General features: G+C 38.7%; 4 protein-coding genes across 4 annotated transcripts; 2 read left to right on the top strand and 2 right to left on the bottom strand.

Annotated features, from left to right (window-relative positions):
• The first annotated feature begins 1,194 nt into the window (after nucleotides 1-1,194).
• LOC130880586 (olfactory receptor 51Q1-like) lies at nucleotides 1,195-2,154 on the top strand. The gene has a single exon (XM_057779697.1). The coding sequence runs from the start codon at nucleotides 1,207-1,209 to the stop codon at nucleotides 2,152-2,154; it is 948 nt and encodes a 315-aa protein (XP_057635680.1). The 5' UTR covers nucleotides 1,195-1,206.
• Nucleotides 2,155-4,741: 2,587 nt separating this feature from the next.
• LOC130879969 (olfactory receptor 51I2-like) lies at nucleotides 4,742-5,680 on the bottom strand. The gene has a single exon (XM_057778782.1). It carries the CDS (start codon nucleotides 5,678-5,680, stop codon nucleotides 4,742-4,744), a length of 939 nt encoding a protein of 312 aa, XP_057634765.1.
• Nucleotides 5,681-13,561: 7,881 nt separating this feature from the next.
• LOC130880247 (olfactory receptor 51I1) lies at nucleotides 13,562-14,506 on the bottom strand. Its single transcript, XM_057779196.1, has one exon. The coding sequence runs from the start codon at nucleotides 14,504-14,506 to the stop codon at nucleotides 13,562-13,564; it is 945 nt and encodes a 314-aa protein (XP_057635179.1).
• A 10,556-nt stretch (nucleotides 14,507-25,062) lies between these two features.
• Nucleotides 25,063-26,001, top strand: LOC130880165 (olfactory receptor 51I2). Its single transcript, XM_057779096.1, has one exon. The coding sequence runs from the start codon at nucleotides 25,063-25,065 to the stop codon at nucleotides 25,999-26,001; it is 939 nt and encodes a 312-aa protein (XP_057635079.1).
• Nucleotides 26,002-26,758: the final 757 nt, after the last annotated feature.

The raw sequence follows: 26,758 nt of genomic DNA, 5'->3' as shown, positions 1-26,758 counted from the left end.
CCCTGAGTTGTAAATTTATGGCATTTATAGACCTCTTAGATTGTAACAATCCATAATTACAGGAAATAATCAAATATTGGGGATTTCCTCATTAATATAGCCACAGTTTTCGTTCTCAGAACATTTCCAGAAATTAAGAGTCATTCATCCTTAGACTTAAAGAAGACCTGCATTTATCCTCTAGGAGGCAGAATAGAGCCCTCTGAGTAGACATTACCGAAGCTCTTCAAAGTTTTTCATTAATTCCGCCTTCATATGACTCCATCTTAGCTTCATTTCCCATTACTCTAACACTGAAATGCCCTTGTAAATGTTTCTTTTACAGAAAAAAAATCTCTGAAAAGTTTTATGCATACAATTCCCATTGCTTCTTTTTCCATTTTTGTCTAGTTACTAAATTTTACATTTCCTAATAAATTGATATTAACATATTTACTTTCCTTCCTTCCTACTCTTTCTCCTTTCTTCCTTTCTTTCTTACCCAAGCTCTGGTCTACGTTATCATATTAACTTCCAGATTCTCAGCTACTTGCAAAATGATAATAAGTTTCCATGATTTCTCCCTGTCTTACTGTTCCTACATACTATACATCTACTTGACACTTCTCGTGGACTATCCCTATGAATATTAAACTCTTCACGCACTAAATAAACCTGTGGTGCTGCCCCAGGAGTTCTATCCTACTCCTATGCTCCCTAAGGAAATAATTGTCATTATAGTCCTCACAGTAACTGAAGCAAGATACCTGGAAATCACCTCAATACTTCTCAATTTAAATACTAGTTCATCTGCGTAAATAATACAAAGTACTCTTTCTGTGATGTCTGTCGGAGAGAACAGAAACAAAACTTTTGTTTCATTTGTTTGTTTGCTTGTTCAAAATCCTAGTAAGATTAGTTTCAGTTAATATATGTACACGTGTATATATGCACAGATACAACAGTGATCAGAGTACATGTTACCAGAGGAAATAAATAGCTAAATTTTAGTACATGGCACGAGTAATGTAAGTTGAAAGAAATGAATTTATCTTAAATAGAAATTTATGGACGAATCCTCAGTGTTCAACTTCTGGCTGTTGAATGGCTCTCTGAAGCGTATACTTCTTGATTTTACTGGTTGAATGAACAATGACTCCCTTACAGTATCATACTGACACTGTTCTTAATGTGGAATGCAGATTCTGCATCTTGAATCTACCAGGCATGTCAGAAGTGACTAACATCACTCACAAGCCTTTCTACTTCATCCTCACGGGCATCCCTGGATTTGAGGCTCTCCATCTCTGGATCTCCATCCCCCTCTTTTGCCTCTACACCATCTCCATTATGGGCAACACCACCATCCTCACTGTGATTTGCACAGAACCATCTCTCCGCCAGCCCATGTACCTCTTCCTCTCCATGCTGGCCCTCACTGACCTGGGTCTCACTCTCACCACACTGCCCACCGTCATGCAGCTCCTGTGGTTTAACATTCGGGAAATCAGCTTTGAGGCCTGCTTTGCCCAGTTCTTCTTCCTCCATGGGTTCTCCTTTATGGAATCATCCGTTCTATTGGCCATGTCCTTTGACCGTTATGTGGCCATCTGCCGCCCACTCCATTATGCCTCCATCCTCACCAATGAGGTCATTGCTAGAATTGGGTTGACTATCGTTTGCCGCTGTGTTTTAGCTGTGCTTCCTTCCCTTTTCCTGCTCAAGCGCTTGCCCTTCTGCCATTCCCACCTTCTTTCTCACTCCTACTGCCTCCACCAGGATATGATTCACTTGGTTTGTGCAGACATCAGAGTCAACAGCTGGTATGGATTTGCTCTGGTCCTTCTCATTATTGTATTAGACCCCCTGCTCATTGTATTCTCTTATGCACTCATCCTGAAAAGCATCCTGAACACAGCCACTTGGACTGAACGACTGCGGGCTCTCAACAACTGTCTGTCCCACATGTTGGCTGTTCTGGTTCTCTATGTGCCCATGGTTGGTGTGTCTATGACTCACCGCTTTGCCAAGCATGCCTCTCCACTGATCCATGTTCTCATGGCCAATATCTACTTGTTGGTACCTCCTGTGATGAACCCCATCATTTACAGTGCAAAGACCAAACAGATCCGCCAGGGAATCACTCGTCTCCTCTTACAGCGAAAGGTGCACTGAAGACTGAAGTTTACATTGAAAGGAGTAATCTTATGCATGTAACATAGAATTAAGCATAAATTTTATACCATAAATAATATGCAGCAAAGATGCGAAGAACAGATGCTTTATAAAATACCTTCAGTTAATACAAGAGACATCATTATTTTATGGAAATTAAAATGAATATTTTTTTAAGCTTCAGTTTGGTTTTCTCTAACCACATGCCTTTGAGATGAAGAAATCCAATTTCAAAATATATGATTTTTTCTTTCTTCTGCAGTGTTTATATGATTTTGTTTTACAAATTCAAAATTCTTATAATGTATGAACATATTCACTGAAGCAAGCCTTTGTATACCTCTTTCATTACCGGATACTAGAATTTAATTAAACATGAGTTCTTAAGTGATTTCAACCCATAATAATGGAAGAAACTCCATGGACAAGGAGACAAATTAAAGAAAGAATAATTGAGAGATGTTGGTGCTACATGAAAGACAAATGAACACTATGTATCAAAAGCTGAAGTGGAATAAGTTTAAGAAACTGAGAGTTTGGGGAAATAGGGATGTGAGAAACAGCTTAATTTCATGCAGAGTTCACTTAAATATTGTGATTTGGTTCCAGAAGCATCCACTAAGCAATGGCTCTAGACAGTAAGAGAATAACTCTGATATCAGCTTCTTAAGTCTGTTGTCAAGCAGCTCTAATACCATCTTCTTATGTCTGTTATCAAGCTTTTCAGCATTAACCTCTATAGGAAAAACAGAAACTAAATATAGTAATAATATAGTCCAATGTAGGCATCATTTATTAACGAATATTTATTTGCAATCAAAAAACTATTCATATTGTTAAGATATCAGTTCCTACCTACATTATTCAAGTAATGCAAATTTTTTAATATTTTTATTTACATAAATTATATGCAAAATGCATTTTTTTAGCTTTTTAAACCACTTTTATATTTTCAGATTATAATTACGTTATGCCTCCCTTCCCTTTTCTCCCTCCAAACCCTCCCGTATACCTGACTTGCTGCTCTCTTTAAAATTCCTGGACTCTTTAATAGTATAGAATAGCTATTTCAGAAACACATGTTTAAATATGCATGTACATTTTGTCATATATATTTAGAATAGAATAAACATTAAACAATTTTGAAACACAAATATATATTTCACAGTCAAGATCTTTGTTGGTGACACAAATGAAAAGTGAGTTAGTGTCAACAAATGTGTTTATGTAAATATCTGTAAAGAATATATTCTCAGATAACTAAAAGTTAATTATTAAGACATATATTTAGATTCATAAAATATTTAAGTATATGATGAAGTATTATAAACCAAAAATATCTCTGAAAATGAATTCTCACCAAGTACAAACATTTATTATAAAATATTAGCTATCAACCTGAAAATACTTAATCTGGACATATTTTTTATTGTCTTAGAGAATATATAAACAAAATTTTATAATTGCTGTTCCAAACCAAACAAGTGCTTCAAAAAATTACTGAGTATAGGTAACCAGTGAACTAAATGAATAGGGAGGAATGGCCTCAAATGGAAAATATTGTCATTGTAATTGGGGGCCTTAAGGTGAGAGGGGCTAAGGGTTTGGTACTAAACCTGTAAACCAAGTCTACAAAGAGAATTGAGTTGCAGAGGTGAGACTGTGGTCATTCCTATTGAATGAAACTGTCTACTAAACCACAGGCCGAAGGAGAGCAAAACAGTGAGACCTGTGTTGATAGAACTGAGTGAGAGGAGGAGTCAGGGAAGAGAACAGAATGTACCACCCAGCATGTTGAAGCTGATGAAGAGCGAGGGAATGGAAGGACGGAGGGGGAAGACAGGATGCTGAAGCAGGTAGGCAGCTGAGTCTATTCATATTTTACTTTATGCCTCAGTTGAAATCATTCAGTCAATGTGCATCCCAGAGTCCCTAAATACACTTAAACTCTGGTTGTGGAGACCACTGCATGGTATGTTTGAGAAAGAATTAGTTCCTTATATAGCAAGGTGATTTTATAGGTGAGTGATAATACAACTTATTGTTTAAGGATGGACAATTTTCGGAATTTTTGGAGTGAAAAGGGATTCTATCATAATGAAGAAAATACTCAAACAATGAGTATCTGGGGCAAACAGGAAAGTATACTCATTCAAAGGCACATTTCCAAAATCACCTTTCTTAACTAAGGTTGACACTTCATCCCTAGGAATCCCATAAAGATGACAATTTTGACTTACTTTAATTCAGATATCATTAAATATCAAAACTATTGTTAACTTTCTATTTGATAAGAGTTAGGATGGAATAAAGGATAAATTTATTATCTCTGCCTTCAACTATTTATGTGATTAGAAAAGTATGGGTGTATGTATTCAGAGATACGTGTACAACAATAAAATGTAAGACAGGATGCATTTGAGTATGTCACTTGTGATTCAAAATCAATGTGTAGTTATGCTTTGATTTCCTCCTCCTCTTCCTTGTCAAAACATCTACCTGAAAACTTTACCTGTGGGAGGCTTACAATCATAGTTTATAGAGACAATAATAATCCCTGCCCCTGAGTCTGTGATTCAGATCATTCCTACTTGCAGGAGAACAAGGAGGCAATTCCCCGTTGAACTGGAAGGGTCTTAACACTGTATATGATGGGATTGAGCACTGGTGGCACAAAGAGGTAGACGCTTGACATGAGTGTGTGGACCACTGGTGATGCATGCTTGGCAACACGATGCATCACAGACACACCAATCATAGGCACATAATATATGAGCACTGCACAGATATGTGACACACATGTGTTGAGTGCCTTCCTCCGACCCTCCCCAGAAGCAATACCCATCACTGTGTAAAGAATGAGCCCATAAGAAACCACAATGAGCAGTGAGTCCAGCCCGAAAGTGGCCAGGACAATGGCCAAGCCCAGGATGCTGTTCAGCCTAGTATCTGCACAAGGCAGCTGGATCAGGTCTGAGTGGAGGCAATAGGAATGGGAGAGGATATTTATGTGACAATATGGTAGCTGTTTTAAAAGAATTGGAAGTGGGGCCATGAGTGCAACGCTCTTTAGTGTAATACCCAGACCCATGGATATGATCCGAGGGAGAGTTAGGATGGCTGTATAGCGCAGAGGGTTGTAGATGGCTACAAAGCGATCGTAACTCATGGCCAACAGGACTCCTGACTCCATGCCAGAGAAAGTGTGAATGAAGAACATTTGGGCCAAACAGCCATCAAAGTCAATTCTGTAGGCACCAAACCAAAGGATGCCCATGACAGTGGGCAGTGTGGACACAGACACTCCCACTTCAGAGATGGCCAGCATGGAGAGGAACAGGTACATTGGCTCATGGAGAGCTGAGTCTGCCTGAACCGCTGCCATGATTAGGCTGTTACCTACAATGGCAACCACGTACATAATGAAAAACGGAATGGAGAGCCAGCCATGTTGGGCCTCCAGCCCTGGAATGCCTGTCAGGAAGACTGATAGCTGGTCAAGACTTCCATTGTTCTCAGCTCCCATGACACCAACAATAGAGGCAAGTCTTCACCTGCATTTGAAGCAAACTGAAGTTAGCCCACAGCAGTAAGTCATGCCTGTTAGCCTCCACCTGAAAAAAGTGAGAAAGGTGCTGGGTGAAGCAACATAGCAGACATTCACACCTTTCTTCCTGGTCCCAAGTCCCCATGGCCCAGCTGTTGCATATCTAAGTTGAATTTCAGATTTCTAGATCTTATGAGAGATTGTTTTTTGTTTGTTCTCTTATAAATTGAAGGCATACTAGTCTCATATTTAAATGAGTAGAAGGTAGAGAATTTTGACATTCATTGCTCTTGTTTCTGATTCTCTAAGGTGGTGAAAGTGAATCTCTATTTGAGCTAGGTTAGTGTCATCATGCAGTTGATATAAATATGAGATGATGAGAACCCTGAAGTAAGAAATCATAAGCATGTGTTCTCACTCTGTTCCAGGCAGGGAGCATTGTATTAGATAAATCAAGACTGTGGCTTTAGAAGGCTGGAAACGAAAGTTCTAGATGAAAATGAGAACTTACAAGTTACCAATGAGTGGAAAACAGAGTTCAGCAAACCTATCAATGATGAAGTGCTACAAAAATGAGATTTGACCCAGAATCCATGGACAGAAAAAAATGCAAAAATGGTTCTGTCGGCCATAAAGGGACTAATCGTAGTGTAAAAATACTAAAGTTTAGAATTATGTGATGTGGCTTAATATAATGTAACATAATGAATGGTAGTTAGCATAACAAGACAATTTTTTTTTTTTTTTTGCTTTTGCGAGACAGGGTTTCTCTGTGGTTTTTTGGAGCCTGTCCCGGAACTAGCTCTTGTAGACCAGGCTGCCCTCGAACTTCCAGAGATCTGCCTGCCTCTGCCTCCCAAGTGCTAGGATTAAAGGCGTGCGCCACCACCGCCCGGCAACAAGACAAATTTTTAAAGAAATGTAAGCAGTAGATGGAATGACACCAAAATGACTGATGCTCCAGTCATGTGTTTGATCATTCACAACAGACTAGATATGCAAATTGCAGCGTCTATGTGAACCCTTCACTATTGCTCATTGTCGAATGGAGAGGATGGGGAGAAATGGCAGGTTGATCAACCTGCAACTGCCCAGGTCCAAAATCAGGATCATGACTTTGCCTGCCCCAACATCCACCATCTATGACTGCTGGAGCATATGAAGGGACCTGGCCCGCAGACCCAAAGCTGCAGGATTTCCACCACATAGGGCAACAATGGGATATTCATGAAGGACCTCAGCGAGGACCCAGCATCGATGGTGTAGTAGAAACCAGAGGCCTCACACCAGACCAATGACTCTTTGCAATGAACATTTGCAAGTAAAGATAAAGATTTGTGGGGAAAAGGGGGTTACTGCATGATTCACGGCATCAAACTGAAGCTTCCATGATGAGATTTTTCTCTTTTTTCTTCTTTTCTCTTAAATTTCTTTTTGGGGGGAAGAGAGAGTTACAGGGGCAGAGGGCAGATGAAAAAAAACAGGGAAATGAATGTGAAAAAGTCATTGAATAAGTAAAAAAAAAAGTCTTTTTTAAAAAAGAAAGAAAATGAAATAGATGGTCTTCTGTTATATTTTTGTCTTTATTACATGTTACTTTGTATCTGCCTAACCTTCAGTATATGATAGTTTTGCTTATATGATTTATCCATAATCTCCTCCATGACATCTTGCCACCAAATTGTCATCCAAGCTTTACTTAATTACTCTCAATAATTGAAGGCTTTCTGCTCCCCCAAACACTGACTGCATCATACTTGGTTGTCTTACAGGCGACTTTCTTCCTCTTGGTTTCAATGTTTGTGAAAATATTAATCTTAATTTGGGAGCGTGTATTTTTCCTGTGTATTTGTTATTTAATACCTGTACCTCCTCCTAGAGAAAAACCCAGTCAGAAAAAAAAGAGAACAATTATTTTATTCAGTAATTCCTAGTGCTTGCCCAAGTTTAAATATATAGCCAACTTGTATAAAACACTCAACACATAAGTAATTGAATATGTAAGCAACAACTGAAAGGCTTGGAGATGGTAATTTGTGATCCCTTCTCCAGCTGCACATCGCTCATACTACATTCCATTGTCTACTTCTCAAAGTTCTCACTTTTAGTTCCACACAGGATTTCTGGGCAAGCTTCCTTCTGGAAACATGAATCAACAGTTTACACAGTGATAGCATTTCATAATACGTAAATATAAATTTACCTCAAGCCTAACTTCATAATATTTTATAGACTTGATATTTTGTTAAAAGTAACATTTCAGCTTGGGCAGAATGTAATTATATTTTTAATATATGTTGACTGTTTATAATCTATAATACTTTTGTTCAGCAGCATACCTAAAATTCTTCTTGAGAACAAATACTCTCTTGTATTTATTTTAAGCCTAAATTCTTGGGTGTAGCTTTGTCCATGAAATAACTCTCCCTCAAAGTTGTCTCCTTATACTTTACTGATTCCTGTATCATTCTTACAACAGTCTACTGGTTTGAAAATATGGCTTTCTACAATTGATTTTTTATTCTAAAAAGTACGTTGATTTCCACAAACAGAAATGTTCCAAAAACTCTTTTCCACTTTCTTGTGCTGAGGATTGTATTTTTCACATTATTTGTATCAGGTTTAGATTTACCAAACTTACTGCAGTCTTGTATGAAGTTGAGAGGCAATTCTGTGGTAGCTACAGAGTTAATACTCAGGTGGTGGGTAAGGCCCAGAAAATAGTCTTCCTGAATCTTTTTATCGTTTGTATTACATCATGCTATGGTATCCTGACTGGTGAAATTTGTGAATATGTCTTCAATGAGAGTGTTTGGAAAACTTGAAAAATTCAATGAAAAAATCTACTTCATAGCAGGGAAGTACACACCTTTAATCCAAGCACTTGGAAATCAGAGGTAGGCAGATCTCTGAGCTCAAGGCTCTCCTGGTCTATATAGAAAGTTCCAGGGACAGTTATATAGAAAAACCCTGTCTCAAAAATAAATAAACAAACAAATACACTCGATAACCCACCAACTTACAATTATTTCTAGTAAAATGATTGGTATACACTGTGTCCTCTCCTCCCTGTTAGACTATGGACTCTTTAAGGTTGTATTTCTGCCTGGTCAAATACCCTTCACAGTATTTCCTGTGACTGACTCTGAAATGTGCTTTTGGAAAACTACAATCATAACTAGATAAATAGAATAGAGATGTAGATGTGTTGCTCAACCAAAACTGAGAGTCCTGTGATGTATGCTCTAAAGAGTTATCAAACCAACTGTGACTTATGAAAACATGCCACATGGGAAGCTTTGGAGAAAATCAGGATAGTGAGCCTTAACAAGAGGGGACTACAATGGAGATGAGTAGGGCCAGGGCTAAAAGGAGGTGAGTGTGGAGGTCACTGGAAGTAATTTGAAGCTCATAAGAGAAATGTTTTCCCAGAGTCAAAAGTACACTGTTTGTGTGAAGTAGAGATATGTGAAGACAGAATAAGCCCACATGGGAGTGTGGAGAGGGGCTAGCAGCACTGCTGAGCTGAGATTGCAGGTCCTTGCAGCTCTCTGCCTGACCTTAGGCCTGAGGTTGCAGGCAATCACGGTTTCTTCCATTTGTGACATAATTTCTAAAGACTGTGCATCGGTGTGAGACATGACATAGACTAGTTTCTATCCCTTGTTGTGAGGCCATTATTATTGATTATTATTATGATTATTATACCATCTGTATTACTAACTGCGCCTCTGGCAATCCCAACTGAAAGCACCTGGAAAACTATAGGGCATTTGAACCAGTATTATTCTTTCTACAGAAAATCTCTAACAGTGAAGTTTTGTGACTTGTTGATTTTCTTAAACCTCTTTGTCATAGACTAAATAAACTATAGCATCTATTCAGAAACACACAGGAATTTACAGAAATTCAAAAATATAGGACTATGATAATAAAGACTGAAAAGCAAATAGAGTGATGGATAAAAACACACTTCTGTATACACATCAAGAAAACACAGACTCAACATTACCTGAGAGGACTTTATGAAGAAATTCTTAGATTTACAGGTAACCAAAGTTCCCAGTGGTTTCAGAGTAGCCTCAGGCAGCCACTAGCCAAAAATGGAGATGGACTTTATATATCTAGGCAAGAGCTTTCTAAAGGCCTAGGACTTTGGAGTTCTATTTTGTTCCAGTGTGATGATGAGATGTGTTGGGAAATGGAGAGGGTGAGATCTCACTGTGGGAATTAAAATCAAGAACTTTTGAAAGCCATTTCCCTTGGAGAGGTATTGCCATCTCTCCCCAGAGATAAAAAAAAATTTCAGCTCCTTGCATAAGATGGAGATAGAGAAAAGAATTTCTGGGCTCACTACCTACAACTCTAATCACTGCACTATAACCAGGCCAGCGTTCAAATTGTGCCTGGAATCCAGAGGCACGATCTTTGAATACTGAACTTTAAAGAGCCTCGGTTTCCAGGCAAAACTTAAAGCTTATGAAAGGAGAGAACATGGGCAACCTCATGATTTAAGCAATAGAGATTATGTCCCTGGTTACCTTCATCCATTTGCCCCTACTGCTCCCTATCCACTTCCCCTCTCAGCTCTTCCATCTCCCACTGAACCCTCCACCAACTTCCACAACTTCAGGGTCTCTTCTATAATAAACATATGAGGGTGTGAAGGAGATCCAAACTTACATAGACATTGGTTGAACCCTACCCATGTAGCCTGATTGCTTCCCGACTGTGAGAAATTAACTTTCTTTCAACTTGGAACTTGTTTTTCATAGAATAGCTAAGTGTCTATGAGACAGGTGTTCAACTGGAAAGAAGTGAAGGGCCTGTTTGATTAGATTTGAATGCAGTGTGTGTGATATCTTCACCACAAGCTCTGAGGCATCTCTCAATTTTCCATCTCCAGTAGTTTTTTTCTTCAGTGTCTGTTATTCTCATTAAATATTTTGTGTACCTCTTCTTCATTTTGGTTTCTGGTGGAATGAGGCTTTGTAGAGGAAAGAACGGAAGGGAAACAGCTTGCACTTTCTGTCAGGCTGTGTATACAAGTGGAAAGGGAAATGGAGCTTGGCAAGGAGATTCTTTCTCCTTCAGAGTTCTGCAGTAGTGGAGGAACAAGTGGGAATAATATCTGCTCCCACCACTGGTTATTAATTGAGCTGAAATAATGAGTTTGAATCCTAGATATGGAATTCAAAAGAACTTAGGTAAAAAAAAAATCTTGTAGCATCAAAGAACTGATTTCAAAAATCATGGGGTGCTGGTGATCTTTACCTTTTGTCCTTTTATAAAGTCTGTAGCTATTTCTATCAAGTTGGTGGATAAAGAAAAAAAATCACAAATAATTATTTGTTCAGGTAGTGATAACACTATAATATTAGTGCAGTACATAAGATAAAATCACTGCAAATCCTGACTTAAAATGTTTATTATAAATTTCAACAGTCACTGGTGGGGAGACATTTGCACATCCATGTTTATTGCAGCACTAGTCATAATAGTCAAGATACAGAATCTGCCTACATGCCCATCAACAGATGAATGTATAAAGAAAGTATTTTATATCCATGTGACAAAATTTTAATCAGCTAGAAAAAGAGTGAAATTAAGTCATTTGCAGAAAAATGGGCTGTCCTGGAGTTCAACTTGTGAAGTAAAATAATCCAGATTTAGAAAGAAAAACATTATGTTTTTCTCATATACAGAATCTAGATTTAAATGTGAATTGAGATGAAATGTATAAATAATATGAAAGTAAAAAGGCAACAGGGAGGATTGTATTTGTGTTTGCATGTTTGTGTGTGCATGCACTTGTGCACATATGTGTGTGCATGGGCACATGTTTGTAATATGACAGGAAAAGGGGACTATTTAGAGGAATAAAAACCTGACAGAAGGGAGGAGGGAGACACGGGGAAGTTTGTGAGAGCGAACACAGGTGTTGAATGGTATGCCCATATGAAAATATCAAAACCAGTTCACGTGCTCACTACAAAGTAGTGCAGAAAGAAAGCTTTGTTGTTTTTTTTTCTCAGGTGTAGATCATGTACACACACACACACACACACAACATTAAGATAGTAGAAGGACAAGTTAGGAAGCGGAGGGATCTAGCAGAGGGGAGATAGAGAATGGGAGAGGGAAATGGGAAAATATGTTCAAAGCACTTAATACACTTTATTAAGTGTAATATACTATTACATGTCAGTACAACAAATATGGGCTAATAAAATATTTTAAATGGATATTGTGTTAAATTTAGGTGTTTGTGAAGAAATCAAGGGGTTCCTCCCAGGTGAAAGCTTAAGTGGAGAAATCCAAAAATCCAGACAGACATATAGGAATGCATACATACATGAGCAAAAGTGGACTGTCTTACAGTAGAGTGTGTGATTTCACAGGAGATGTCCTAGTCAGGGTGCTTGTACACACTGAATTCTCACTGGTATACTCTGATCCCTCGTCTCATCATAAAATCGAACTTGCTTTATCTTTTTAGTTCTATCTACTTATTTGACAGTCCCATCTGGATTTTTCGATGATAAGTGAAGGTGGACTTTGAAAATGGTGATCAGGATTATGAGGGAAAGGAGGCACATCAGGAGACAGTCAGCGTGAGATGACTGGAGGATGCTCAACAAACTCTCATCTGAGGCTAGGCTTATTTAACCTCCATCATCTCATGCTGACTGAATGGCAGTAAGTCTGTGCTCGCTTCTCCGTGGACACCACACTCCTGAGATGAATAAGTTTCCCTCAATTTTATGAACTTTATGAATTATTTATCGAATAATCTCTTTAGATCTTGTTTCCCTGCTTCTCAAGAGAAAACTTCATTGAATAAAATTAATTATGCCTTTCCCCAAATATCCAAGGCTATTATTCTGAGTTAAAGGTATCAGAATAAGTTGGGCAGTTTATTAATACACAGACTGCTGTGTCTGCTCTTCAGAATCTCTTTCACGAACTCAGAGAGAAGTCCTTGGAGTTGTCGTGGCCCACAAAATTCCAGGTGTGGCTCATAATGCCGGTCTGGGAATTGTTTCCAGACACTTAGTACTATGTGTCCTATCACTCTTACTCCACAGCAAATGCACAGCTCTTGGTACCTGGAATGTCTTCAGAGACTTGTAAGACTTATAAGCTATAGTCACCAAGTTTTTGTTTAATGCAGTTCTCATTGGGTATAGTGAATGTGGGGATCAAGGTTCTGTTCTCTATCAAGCTATGAAGTGTGGCTGTGCTGCTTATTGGACCACAGCTGGAGAGTTGAAGCTCTAAATTTTCAGGCTAAATATTTTATCTCAGGCAATGTAATTTTTGGCAAGAATTTAACCCTCCCTTCTTGCTGCCATCCTGAAGCAAACACTCTATCTAACCTCTGCCATCTTTCATAAACTACTTCCTAGCCACACAACATAGCCTGTCTCTATTTCTACAAATAAATCAACACCAAACCTCCATAGCATTTTTCTGTATTTAAATTTATCAGCTCATTCTTTGTGATTTTAGAATTCTCTTTGTTCAAGACAATTTCCCCTGCAAGATTTTGTTATTCCTAGAAAACAACCAACGTTTTTTCAGGGTATCAGTTGTTGTTTGTACATCTTTTACCTGTGTATCTGTTCATTTAGTGATACTTGCCGTTATAACAGTCTTAGCAACTAGCACACAATTCTCACAGTCGGTGTCCAATAGCTAAGTACATCATTGTATTAAGTTAGATATTGTTTTATTGACTCCAAATGCACATCTATCAAGAACTTGAGTCCTCTATGCTGTTTTAGCAAAAGTCTTAAACTTGACAGACAAGGCTTAGTCCTTCCTCTAAATGAACTCTCTCAGTGTCTGCAGCATTCCTCAGGTCTGGGATTTATGAAAGACCTTGAGGATTCCTTTTCGTATTTCCTTGGTCTTCACACTATAGATGATGGGGTTGAGCATGGGGGGTACAAAAAGATAGACATTGGACATCATAACATGAACAACAGCTGGAGCAGTTTTCCAGAAGCGGTGGATCATGGAGACAGCAATTATAGGCACATAAAAGGCTAGTACTGCACAGATGTGTGATATGCAGGTGTTGAGTGCCTTGAGTCTCTGCTCCTGGGATGCAATGGCCAATACAGCTCTCAAGATCAATGCATAGGACAGAAGGATGAAAACTGAATCCACACCATATGTAAAAATGACCACAAAGAGGCCATAGATATTGTTAACACGGATGTCTCCACATGCCACTTTCATCAGATCTGGATGGAGACAATATGAGTGGTGCAACACATTGCCCTTGCAAAAAGGCAATCGTTTTACAAGAAAAGGGAAAGGGAAGAGGGTAGTGAAGCTTTTGGTAAGGATACCCATGCCCAAAGCCAAGATGCGGCTATTAGTAAGCACAGTAGAGTAGCGTAGTGGGTCACAGATAGCCACAAACCGGTCAAAGCTCATGGCAAGAAGTATGCCTGATTCCATGAAAGAAAATGTGTGGATGAAGAACATCTGGACCAGACAGGCATCAAAACCAACTTGACGGTAGTTGAAGCAGAAGGTAGAAAGCACCGTGGGCAGTGTAGATAGGGACACTCCCAGATCATTGAGGGAGAGCATAGAGAGGAAATAGTACATGGGCTGGTGCAAAGGAGGTTCTCGAATGACCAGAGCAAGGATACTGAGGTTACCTGAAATGGAGACGAAGTAGAGGAAGCAGAAAATCAGGGCAATCCAAGCTTGGCCTGTTTGCATCCCAGGGATGCCTGTCAACTGGAGTGTGGCTGGTTGGAAGGGCGTGCCATTCAAGCCTAGCATGGCAGGCAGATGGGAGAATGCAGATGAGGATTAGGTCAAGAGGGGACGTGAGGGGAGTTCTTCACTTCCTTTCTCTCAGATATCCTGTCTCCAACACAAAAGGTCAGGCATTTAATATGTGTGCCTACATTCTACCTTCCCCATTAGAATGTTCGTTCTTTAATTTGTGTACTGCCAGGCAGAGCATACTTCCTATGACAATCTGCAAAAGGCTGGTGATCAAATGAGTGCCTATAACACAGCAACAAGGCAGAGACATGAGCAAAAGCCTCTAGCCATTAGCATTGTTACAGTATTCTACCACTTCCACATATACTCCAGAAATCATACACTGGGAATTGGAGAGAAAAATAGAAATTAAGATAGACCAGAAATATGCCTTTAGAAACTCACCATCTAGTAGCATAAATAAGCTACATGTAGCCACAAAACCTGACCTCCAATAACCTTTGCCTCAACTTCCCAATGCTATGGTACACACACAAAAAAAATCTACCTCTGAAATCTTAAATTTCATTTTATTACATTTCAACATCAGACTTCTACTTCCTATATCTCTTGCCATTTGATGTTTGTGATTACTTAGGAAACTTTATAATTGCTCTGTTTTCTTCTGGTCAATTTGTCTATTAACTTTTTCTTTTTTATGTACTTCTTGATATCCTCTCTACTGAAACAGTTACCCTGATCTTTGCTTTTCTTCTCTTTGAAATGTATATAGAAAACTCTAAATGCTTTAAAAAGTTCTATAATCAAACCAACTGTTTGGGTCCATCAAACCAAAGAAATAAAACATTTTATTGGAATTTTAAATATATGTGTGTATTGATATAATATTTTATATTTCATATATTATATATCATTATTGATGCTTAAAATTTTAAAGATATTTGCACATTTATTTCTTCTTACCTCAGGTTTGGGAGCAAGAATCCCCCTTTTCTGAAGGTAGTCGCTCCACTAGATTCCCTTCCTGCTGCTCCTCCCAGACTCCTGTTCCAGATGCACAGGACTTTCAATCTTGTTCCTCTTCTGGCTCTTTCTCTTCAGGCAATGGCTGTGTACAGAAGCACCCAGTATATAGACATGATACCCTTTCTCTCAAGCTTCCTCTAGTCATGGTTGTTCCCCACACGTAGTTAAATTTTTTTTCTTTTTTTCCCTATCTCTCCTGACACCAGGGAAGGTTATCTGCTTGAGTGTCTGCTTCCCCAAAATGTTTCTGAGTCTCTCTCAATGCCAGGGAATTGGTCTTGTTGACCTTAACCTGCTAGTACTGCTTGTTTCATTGAACTGTGGTTAACACCCTTTCCCAATCCAAGCATATTTCTTTTAGGAGGACCTCTTTGTTTCTAAATGTAACAAAAACATGTTCTTAGTACACTGAACTTTTCTTCAGAATCAATACTGCTGGTAACTCACCTTGTTAAAGCTGCTTCCATCTTATAGAAACTGCTCCATTTTTCTATTGAAAATAGATTCTTATCTCATACAATGCATCCCAATCACAGTTTCCTCCATTTCACTCTTCCCAGTTTTCTCCCAGATCCCCTCTCCTCCAGGTCTACTCTCCCTCAGTTTCCCTAACAACTGCTTCTTCATTTTCTACCTACATTAGTTTCTTTGGGTATCCTTCCTGAGAACCTCTTTCTCTGTCTTTGTCTTTAAGCAGCCATGAGAATGTCAACAAATGAAATAATGGAATCATGGACACTGAGAAACCATATCATAAAAGTCTTTATCCGAAGATGCTTCCATGATGCCGAAAAGCCCAAAATTAAAGCTCTATTTTGGTCCACAAGTAAAGTGACTCCTTACATTGTTTGCAATTTCTAGAGTTTTCATTCTGTTCTCAATACCCTTAAAATCACACTGAGATGTGGTGGTGACCAGAGTGTGGAGAAAGGAAACGTACTAGTCACAATCCTAGAAGTGTGTGGGACATGAGAGGACGGCCACATCTTGGCTTCTGAGAAATGAAAGCATCTCTTTCGCTAGTGCGACTGCTTGTCTCTCTCCAAACTTCTCTTGCAATTTCAAACAAGGATGAAAATTGATGTCTCTAATAAGGTTTTTGTAGATTCACTCTATATAAATATGATAATTTTTATTGCTTTTATTTTACACTGTCTCTGGGCCAAGAAGAAATGGAAAATTTTGCAACTGCAAGGAATACTAAGAACTCTTTCAAAATATAGACTAAATTCAGTTCCCTTTCCTTTTCTCTGGTGAGTCAACTGAAGGAATCAAGGAAGGTGCCATACCTCCCTGTCTGGAAAGAAGCTCTGAAAACTTCACAGAAAAAGCAATTCCCACTCTAAGTGGTGTGGTTTTTTTCTTTGATTATCTGTTTGTATGTTAGTCGATGTCCCTCAAATGCAACCCCTCTAAGAATGAAGGTCAGAAGATGTAGCACGCACATGTCCAGAGCCCTCAAGCACTTCAGAAAACCCATGCTTATACTACCATGTATGTCCAAACGTTTATAGTCACTGTTTCACATCCATATATGTGACATGAGTACGCAGAGCCTACTGCATCCTCCTTTGCCATGTCTGACACTGCCGTACCTTAAAACTTAGGAAAAATCATGACTGTTTATTGGTGCTACATATACATTACAAATCTCTGTTCACGTCTATACTCAACTTTACTTATAAATACATTCTCCCAGACATACTCATGCAAGGAATAGCAAATCACCATCATTTGCAGACACACAATAGAACCCTCACTGATTATATTCTTACTATATAGTCAACAAGCAATCAACGAAGATTAGAAAACATGCTGTTGAATGGGAAGTTTGTTTCTGCGATTTGTTTTACCTGTTTGTTTTCGTTTTCTGTAGCTTCATACACAAGATTTGGGTGCAGGAAATCATAATTCAAAATACAGGTTTTTAAAATAAGTGTGTAAAGACTCTCGAGACAAAATATAAATTGGATGTATCATCTTCTTAGCCTAAGAACACATGGTCTGATAATAGAGCTTTGATTTAGATAGTAGGAACCTGGCATTTTCTTGTGATCGCTGACTTTAAAAGGAGATATATTTGGTCCACTGTGGAGGGAGGATACATAGATTAGGAAAAGGACTGCATTAGAACTGTCTGGATGAGAATCACTGTGATCGGTGAGGGAGGAGCACTCACTGCAAGGAAGCTGTGCTTTCTTTGTAGCCGGATGTGCTGTGCTGTGCTGTGCTGTGCTGTGTTGTGGTGTGGGTCCAGCCGTCAGAGCGGCCTTGGTTCATCTCTTTAGGACATAAATTTATAAACCCCTCAAAATCCCAAAACTCTTTATGAATTAGAAGAGTAGGAAAGTGGTATAATTAGCAGGTGACATCAATGAATAAGGGAGCTGTTCTAAATGAGAATTGCTCCCAAGGGGATCTCATTCTTGGCCTTGGCATTTTTTATTTCATCATCTATACCCACTATTGTGTCAATTTTCCTTGCTGAGTGTAACAGGAGGGCCTACTTAGCCCCAAAATAGCCACACAGAAACTGTATTAATTAAATCACTGCTTTGCCCATTCACGCTAGCTTCTTATTGGCTATCTCTTATATTAATTTAACCCATTTTTATTAATCTGTGTATTGCCACATGGCAGTGGCTTACTAGGTAAAATTCCAAGTGTCTATCTCTGGCGGCTCCATGGCAATCCTGTGAATCTGCTTTCTTCTTCTCAGAATCTGGTTCTGTCTTCTCTACCTACCTAATTTCTGCCCTGTGAGGTCAAGGCAGTTTCTTTATTAACCAATGAAAGCAACACAAAGACATAAGAACCTCCTACACTATCTGGGACTGATAGCACACTGCACACATATGATGCAGGGAAACATACATAGCCATAGTCATCCTGAGATCCCACAGGTACATCCTCAGACACTTATGTTATTAATAATATTCACATTTTATATGTTTGCAAGAAGTAAAGAGCCATGTAAAATAGTGAATTGCAATAAATCATATAAATGCTCACACATTTAGAGGGAGGTATAATTTTGTCATAAGTTTGAAAAATTTCCAAAAAGCAAGATAATTATGTAAGTGATTATACGGATGGACACAGGAGTGGATAGGAACCATGCATGACCATATTTTCATGGAAAATAGGCAGTGCTATGAACAAAGAGCCGTCATTCCTCTGTGGACAGGGCATGTTCTGAAGACAAGAGTAGGGCTCATTAATACATAATAAGTCGCTCCTGGAGAAATCTTTTTGACTTTGAAAAAGAAAATTGTACGCACAATAGGGTCTTTATTTCTCAGAAGTTGGCAGACTCATTGGTTACTTGGCCATGCTTGAGATAGTACTTTGCATAGTGTTTATTATGAATATAAAAACTTTTAGGAGATCCTTTATCCTACAATACTAGAATTACAATCAGAGTAAGATGAATTAGCCAAGCTTGTATGTCTCTGAATCCACTCTGTACCCTTGTATGTCCATTCTCCATATAGCAAGTGCTCAATTGTTATTCTTGGGATATTCCAATGTCCTATGTGAGCCACTTTTTACATAACTTCAGCTGGTGGGAAGCATTCAGAGGGATAGAGTCTCTCTGCCCAGGCTTATCTTGGGGTGTCTCTCACGGAGATCATGCTTCTTCCATTACTTCCTTGCTTGGGTTCACCTTTGCTGATATCTAATAATTGCACCTCACGTCATTACACAGGAGTTGCAATTGGTTATTGCAAAATCTCCATGATGCATCACTGTCTGCTCCTCACTTTCTCAGTTACGAAACAATTTCCAGGATAAAATTTATTTCAAATTATTATGGTCATTATATTGTAACTTATCTCTCAATTCCATCCTCAGTGTTGTTTGTGATTTTGTATGTAAGCACTTCAAACTGTGTCCCTTCTTTGCCAATCAGCACCTAAGATATGTGGCTACAGGGCACAAAGGACCCGGCCAGGATGGGGGTTGCAGGGCCACGTTTGTTTTATTCTGTTGTGCTAGTCCAGCCATACTTCTCACTCAAACACAAGTAACTAATACCAGAAGCATTAGCTGCTTCCACTTTGCAGCTTCTCAGCACTTCTTAAAACAAGTTACTATGTGTTCTTAAATACCTCAAAACAAACCAGAAAAAACCTCCTCCAACCCCTTTCTCTGAAGACTAAATATCAATCACAACCAGTCTCTCCTCTGAACTCTAGAGAGTACAAAACCACATAATCGATGGCCTCTCCTAAAAATCTTGACTTTCAGCTTTTTGGCACTCTTATTTCAAGACTGTAACATTTAATAATCCCAAATCCCTCTTTTTCTCCATCCAGGCTGAGGCTTAGAAGTCATTTCCTGAATTTGCTACCTTTATCGTTACCTTTGAACTTGGTTTTGTCTGTCATGCTCTCCACCACACGGTTAATAATTCTGTATATTAATTTCCTTGGTTCTTATATTTTGACTGAACTATAATTAAACTCTGATTTTGTTGCTTCCGGGAATGTGACTTACATACATCTGAATCCAGCCATTAACAAAACATGCTGTGCTCTTAGCATGTATTAACTCGAAATAAATGTTCAAGTTGCCACTTCCCAGGGTTGAGTGGAAAGTGATGGGAGCATTGAGATCAGGCATTCATGGAGCAGAGGAAACCTTGTGTTTCATGGATGAGGCACATCCTGGAGAGAACACCATGATTCTGACCTTACTCTTTTCAGATGAGTACATGGTTCTTACAAAGGGACATCTGGGATATGGATGGACTCATGAGCATAAATACCAATAGCACATCAACTTAAATAAAATACGGAATAATAAAATAATAAAGAAAAGCTTCTTTGAATACAAAATTGCCCAATGAAAAAAATCATCCCTGAGTATTCAATAGATGAACTTAGTACCTAAGTGCCAATAAACCATGGAACTTCTCTCTTCCCTTGACAAGAAACCAGAGATCGGTGTTAGCTACTAAGGAATGGGTGGAAACCAAAGGCTGTAAGTCTGGATGCTAGGTAGTTATGTGGTTACACTAGACCATAAATTTTAACTACATATCTGAGGATACTGTATTATCTGAAGATGATCCCCAAAATTGAGAGAACTGAGTTTCAACAGAGGATTTAGAAAGAACTGGCCCCACTCGACACATTCAAAGAGATAAGAATAAAAATATACTCTTATTTTTCTCTTCACTCTTTATTTCCTGGGCTTACACATTACCTACTGCATAAAGCTGAGATATGCTGGGCAGTGGTGGTGTACACCTTTAACACCAGCAAGTTCAAGGCCAGCCTGGTCTACAGAGCAAGTTTCAGGACAGCTAGGGATACACAGAGAAACTCAGTCTCGAAAAAAAAAATAACAAAAAAGTCTGAGATTTCTCGGGTATTGAACCTCCCTGGTCTGACCACCAATCATCAGATAATGTGCCATGTTGGTGTGAGAATTAGCTGAGCTCATTTCCAACTGAAAGAGTACATGATTTAATTGTGCCAGTCTCTTTAAAGACCTCAGGAGACCTGGAGCTCCCTGAAGAATTCCCAGAAACAAAGTGTGCTCTCTCTGGGGATTAGGGTGAGATATAAAAAAAAACAAACATGAATTCACTTCAGCAAAATGAAGGGCATGTTCTGATTGTGCCTCTCATCTTCACATCTTCTGGTGAGTTCCAAAACTTTGTAGGGGATGAGATGGCTGATCTCTGAAACCCTGCTAAGAGAGGGTTTACCTGAGTAAGAGTAGATGAGGGTGGAACGGCCTGGGTGGTTGGCATCTTGACTGCTGCTTCCTGGTAGAATGAGTAGAGATGAAAGAAACATGAGAAGCAGGTGTTTTCTCTGGAGCTGTCACTCTCTTATTTTGGAATTCCCTGTGCATCACCAAGTAGCTCACTTCCCATGGTCAACTTCAGAGTTTTAAAACTAAACTTTCTAAGGTTTAGCAAGATTGCCACAAGTTCAGGTAGCAAAGCAGGGCTCAGAACTCAAGACTACCCACTGGCGTTGGCCCAAAAGCCTAAACACAGGTAATTAAATTTCACTTTAACATTCTCCTTTCTAAGTGGGGAGATAGCATTCCCAAGATAACTGGTTATCCAATACCAAGTGGTCATTCTGAAAACATATATATGGGTAACATTATACTGATTAAGCAAGTGATATCAAGGAATAAATATATATATATATATATATATATATATATATATATATGCGCGTGTGTGTGTATGTGTGTGTATACTTATATGCATGCGTATAAGAACAATTTATTAAAAAAGCTAGGAATCTGAAAGATAACAAGAAGGGACATATAGGGAGGTGGAAGGAGAAAAGCAAAGGAAGAAGTTATGCAATTATATTATAATCTTGATTTAAAAGAAAAAAATAGTATTTACATCCTACACTATGAGAAAACATTTTTGCTGAAATTTACAATATAACCTTTCAGAAAGATTTTTTAAAAGTCCCTGGGATATTGAAAGGATAAGAGAAATCAGATGATCATACCTACTGATGAACCATAAATCATTTCTTGTCTTTTCTCATTTGTGCTATAGATTGAAATCAATAATCTGTAAACAAATCTTCCTGGAAACCAACTCTGTCTATTTCTCACTCCTTTCTAGACCCATGAAAGTCTTCATAGATATTAGTTACTTAATTAAGTAATATTAAAAAGCTGGGAAGAATTTAAAGTGTGCTTTAACAAAACAGCCATATGTTAGATACAATGATTAGTTTTTCCAAAGTCAGTATCAGAGTCAGGGAGAAGCCACAGCAGTCTGACCTCTGTCAAAGGAGTCTTCCCCTTACCACATTAGCCTCTATACAGCTACAGTAACATACATATTCTGGTTTCCAGAAGCAAAAGAAACTGACCTCAGAGCCATGCATTTGATGTTCTCTTCTTTACCTGTGTCTGCTTGAGTCATTTACCCTCCTTGATCACAAGGTCCTGGAAAACCTTCCTTCTCTCAGAGACACAAAGGTGTATTTTCTGTTTGTTTTTCTTCCTCTATAATGTTTTAATGATTCCTCAAGATCCTGAGTAGACAAGACAGTCCTACAGATCTCTATGAAAACTCTATCACTTACAAACCATGACTGACAAGGCAAGTATTCATTGCTTAGCCTGTTTCCACATATCTCAGGGATTAAATGTGCAATCGTTTGGATAGGTCTATGCAGAGAACCTTACACACTGCATAGCCAACACACAAATGTTCTTTTTCCTTTGTCGGTGTTTGTTTATTCACCAATTTTCAGGAAGGTCACAATCTCACCCAGTTAAGGAAAGACTGTAATCATAGCTCTGTCAGGTGTTAATGCTCTCCCATCTAAGAGAACTATCAAAGCATAGTCTGATCTTACTTATTTGGAAACTAGAGAAAAGACAAGAGAGTGATACTTGTTTCTCCCAGAGCTGTAGGCACACCTCATCACTACTGACTCTGAGCCTAAGACATATCTCCTTAGATCACCCTGAAACTGTTGGATTTTTGTTCTGTTTTGTTTTGGGGTGTGTGTGTGTGTGTGTTATAAACCTGGGTTTCTGGAGCAAAGGAACCTAAGTCTAGCTTTGGCGTGAATTTCTGGAGTTCTCCCAAAGCAAGGTGCCCTACAAGATAAACCAAGTCAGCCAAATGAGAAGTCTTCTAACATTCTCTAGTCTTACTACACAGCAGAAAAAAATAACGACATCTTGAATTTTGCAGGAAAATGGATGGAGCTAGAAAACATTTTTTTAGTGAGATAACCCAGACACAGAAAGACAATTATCACATGTACTCACTCATTGTTGTTTTTTATACATAAAGCAAAGAAGACCAGCCTACAATCCACAATCCCAAAGAACTTAGACAACAATGAGGACATTAAGAGAGACTTACATAGATTAATCTACATGGGAAGTAGAAAAAGAAAAGATCTCCTGAGTAAATTGGGAGCATGGGGACTTTGGGGGAGGATCGAAAAGGGGAGACGAAAGGTATGGAGGGGAGCAGAGAAAAATGTAGAGCTCAATAAAAATCAATAAAAAAAAGAAAATGGAATAATGTCAAAAGTATTGGTATAAGACAAGACACTCAGAGAAGGATAGCTATAAGAATCAGGTAACATGTAAGTAGTGGTCTTAAGACATCTGGAGAAAACAATCTTCATGAATGTAGACAGAAGTGTGAATAAACAAATCAATATGCATGCATGTATTTGCACATGTAAATGCTGCCTATATATCTGGTAAACTGAGATAATGAACAAGATAAGATGTGTGCACATCTATGTTGAAATAGAGGAGGAATGTGGGGCTACATTGTGCGAAGAAACCAAGATTGTGAGGAAGAGAGTTAAGAACGGGTGCTCATTGGAGATGGAAGTCAGACTGAATCTAATGTGGAAGGGTATGAATCTGTCTTTTGAACAGCAAATATTTTGAGAGTCTATGAGACTATATCAAGGTGTAGAAGTGTCTTTTTGGAACAATGCCCTCCTATACTCTGAAGATGAGTATGTACTAGACACTTAGAATTTATAATTTTTTCAGAACCAGAATCTGTTTTATCTTTTCAGAAATATATGGGTACTTTTCTTGCTTTTTATTATTGCTCTATTTTTCTATATATCATATCAAATTATATTAAAAATTTTACATACTTAATATAACTTATTTAAATAAAAAGTTTATATTTGTCATCCAAAGCATGCTCTATTAAAATTTTTAAAAATCCTGTCATTATTTTTAAAAATCCCATTTCAGTAACTGTGACAATGAAAAATGATGTTCAAATGTGGTCAGTTACCTCAGTCTCTTATTGCTCTTATCTCCTAAGTATCCACCATGATAAATGCTATTTCTGGAGTCTAGAGAGATGGCCTAGTCATTAAGAGCACTAACTGCTCTTACAGGGACCTAGTTTTTGTTCCCAGCACCTACATCTCAATTCACAACTCCCTGTAACTCTTTCTAGGGTATCTAACGCCCTCTTCTGGCTTCCATTGACTCCTGCATACACGTGTTGTACATAAACAAATGCAAGCAAACACACACACACACACACACACACATATATATATATATATATATACACAAATATAAATACATAAACATCCAAAATTGTAAAAAAAATATGGCTCTGGGAAAATTTTCCCCTAATTAGTGACAGATAGCTAAACAGTGTTTTCTAGGAAATATTTAAGCACTTCCAAGAGTTATTGATGACTCCAATACTTGATTTTCTTCTGCAACATTGATTCCTTTGAATTACTGTTTACATATTTCTCACAAATGGTGCTCTTAAACTGCATGAAAAATGTGAACAATATGGTGGAAACATGTTCCTCATGGTTAACTGAGATTTCTGAAGTAACATACAATGTTTTTCTGCATCCAGGAAGCAGGGAAATGTTATCCTCATCATAAAATATGAAGAAAGGCAATGTGCCTGCATTACTCTCAAACCAGTCATGAGTGCACCAGCTGTTAGCTGTAGAGACTTCCTCACTGCATGTCTTGATTCCTGCTTTCTTGTCCTTCAGTTAACGCAGCTCTTGGAATTACCCAAGCAGGAAGCTCTGACCCCAAGACAGCATCCTGTTATGGCGCTGTTCAATGTCACTCGCCCTGCTTCCTTCCTCCTGACTGGTATCCCTGGTCTGGAGACCCTCCATCCCTGGCTGGCAGGACCCCTCTGTGTGATGTATGCCTTGGCCCTTGGGGCAAACACTGTGATCCTTCAGGCCGTACGAGTGGAGCCCAGCCTCCATTCTCCCATGTACTACTTTCTGTCCATGTTGTCTTTCAGTGATGTGGCCATGTCCATGGCCACACTGCCCACTGTGCTTAGAACCTTCTGCTTTGATGCCCGCAGCATTGCTTTTGATGCCTGCCTAGTCCAGATGTTCTTAGTCCACTCTTTCTCCATGATGGAGTCAGGGATTCTTCTGGCCATGAGCTTTGACCGCTACGTGGCCATATGTGATCCCTTACATTATGCCACTGTGCTCACCAATGAATTCATTGCTGGAATGGGGGTAGCTGTGACTGCTCGAAGCTTCATCACTCTTTTCCCCCTGCCCTTCCTCATCAAGAGGCTACCTATCTGCAGATCCAATGTTCTTTCCCACTCCTACTGCCTGCACCCAGACATGATGAAGCTTGCTTGTGCTGACATCACCATCAACAGTATCTACGGGCTCTTCGTTCTTGTGTCTACCTTTGGCATGGACCTGCTTTTTATCTTCCTCTCCTATGTGCTCATTTTGCGTTCTGTTATAGCCATTGCTTCTCATGAAGAACGCCTCAAAGCTCTCAACACATGTGTGTCGCATATCTTGGCTGTACTTGCATTTTACGTGCCAATGATAGGGGTCTCTACAGTACACCGCTTTGGGAAGCATGCACCACGATACATACATGTCCTTATGTCCAATATCTACCTCTTTGTGCCTCCTGTACTCAACCCTCTCATTTATAGTGCCAAGACAAAGGAGATACGCCGTGCCATCTTCAGAATGCTTCGCCGAACCAAACTGTGACTTTCACATCTTTCTTTAGGATCTGATGATTGCAGCGCCTATGAGTTTTCACTGATGATGTCATCAATATGATCATAATTTTCATCATGAGCATTATCAAAATTATAAGTATAATATGGATGTGCAAACATGGAAAGCTATGAGACCAGGAAAATTAAGACACAAAACTTAAAACATAAAATAAGAAGGTGCAAAGCTATGAGTGCATTTAGCTAACATGTGTGTCACCCCCAGAAAGGTAAATCTTGGAGGCAATTGAGTAGTTGTGTAATGTTTTCCAGATTAGCCTAAACTCAGAATTATTTTTATAAAGATAGCAAATTTTCCTAATGTAACAATTAATTTTACTGAGTCATTAAATGTGCCATGTTCTAGTTTAAAATCTTTGTGTGCATTGACTTCCTTAATGTTCATATTAATCTCATAAGGCACAGAGAATGAATTGCCCAGAGTTACATAAATCTTTGAGATTAAATTTATGTTTGCTTCCCACCCAAGTGCAGCATCTAAATGAAAGACTAACATCTCACTTATCTGCATTGTATAAAATCAGATCGCTGTATGATCTGCATTATATAAAATCTGCTTGCTGTCTGACCTGCATTGTATAAAATCAGTTCACTGTCTGAACTACATTGTATAAAATCAGCTCGCTGTCTGATCTAGAGTTTTGTTTTGCTTTATTTTGGATGTTGGGTCTACTCATATAGTTATTGTCAAAGCCACAGGTAGCCCTCCCCCCCACAACTACAACCCT

The sequence above is a fragment of the Chionomys nivalis genome, chromosome 8 (genome assembly GCF_950005125.1).
Source record: "Chionomys nivalis chromosome 8, mChiNiv1.1, whole genome shotgun sequence".
NCBI classification, from domain to species: Eukaryota; Metazoa; Chordata; class Mammalia; order Rodentia; family Cricetidae; genus Chionomys; species Chionomys nivalis.
The sequence above is the reverse complement of the archived record's forward strand: the minus strand, read 5'-3'. Positions and strand labels throughout refer to the sequence as shown.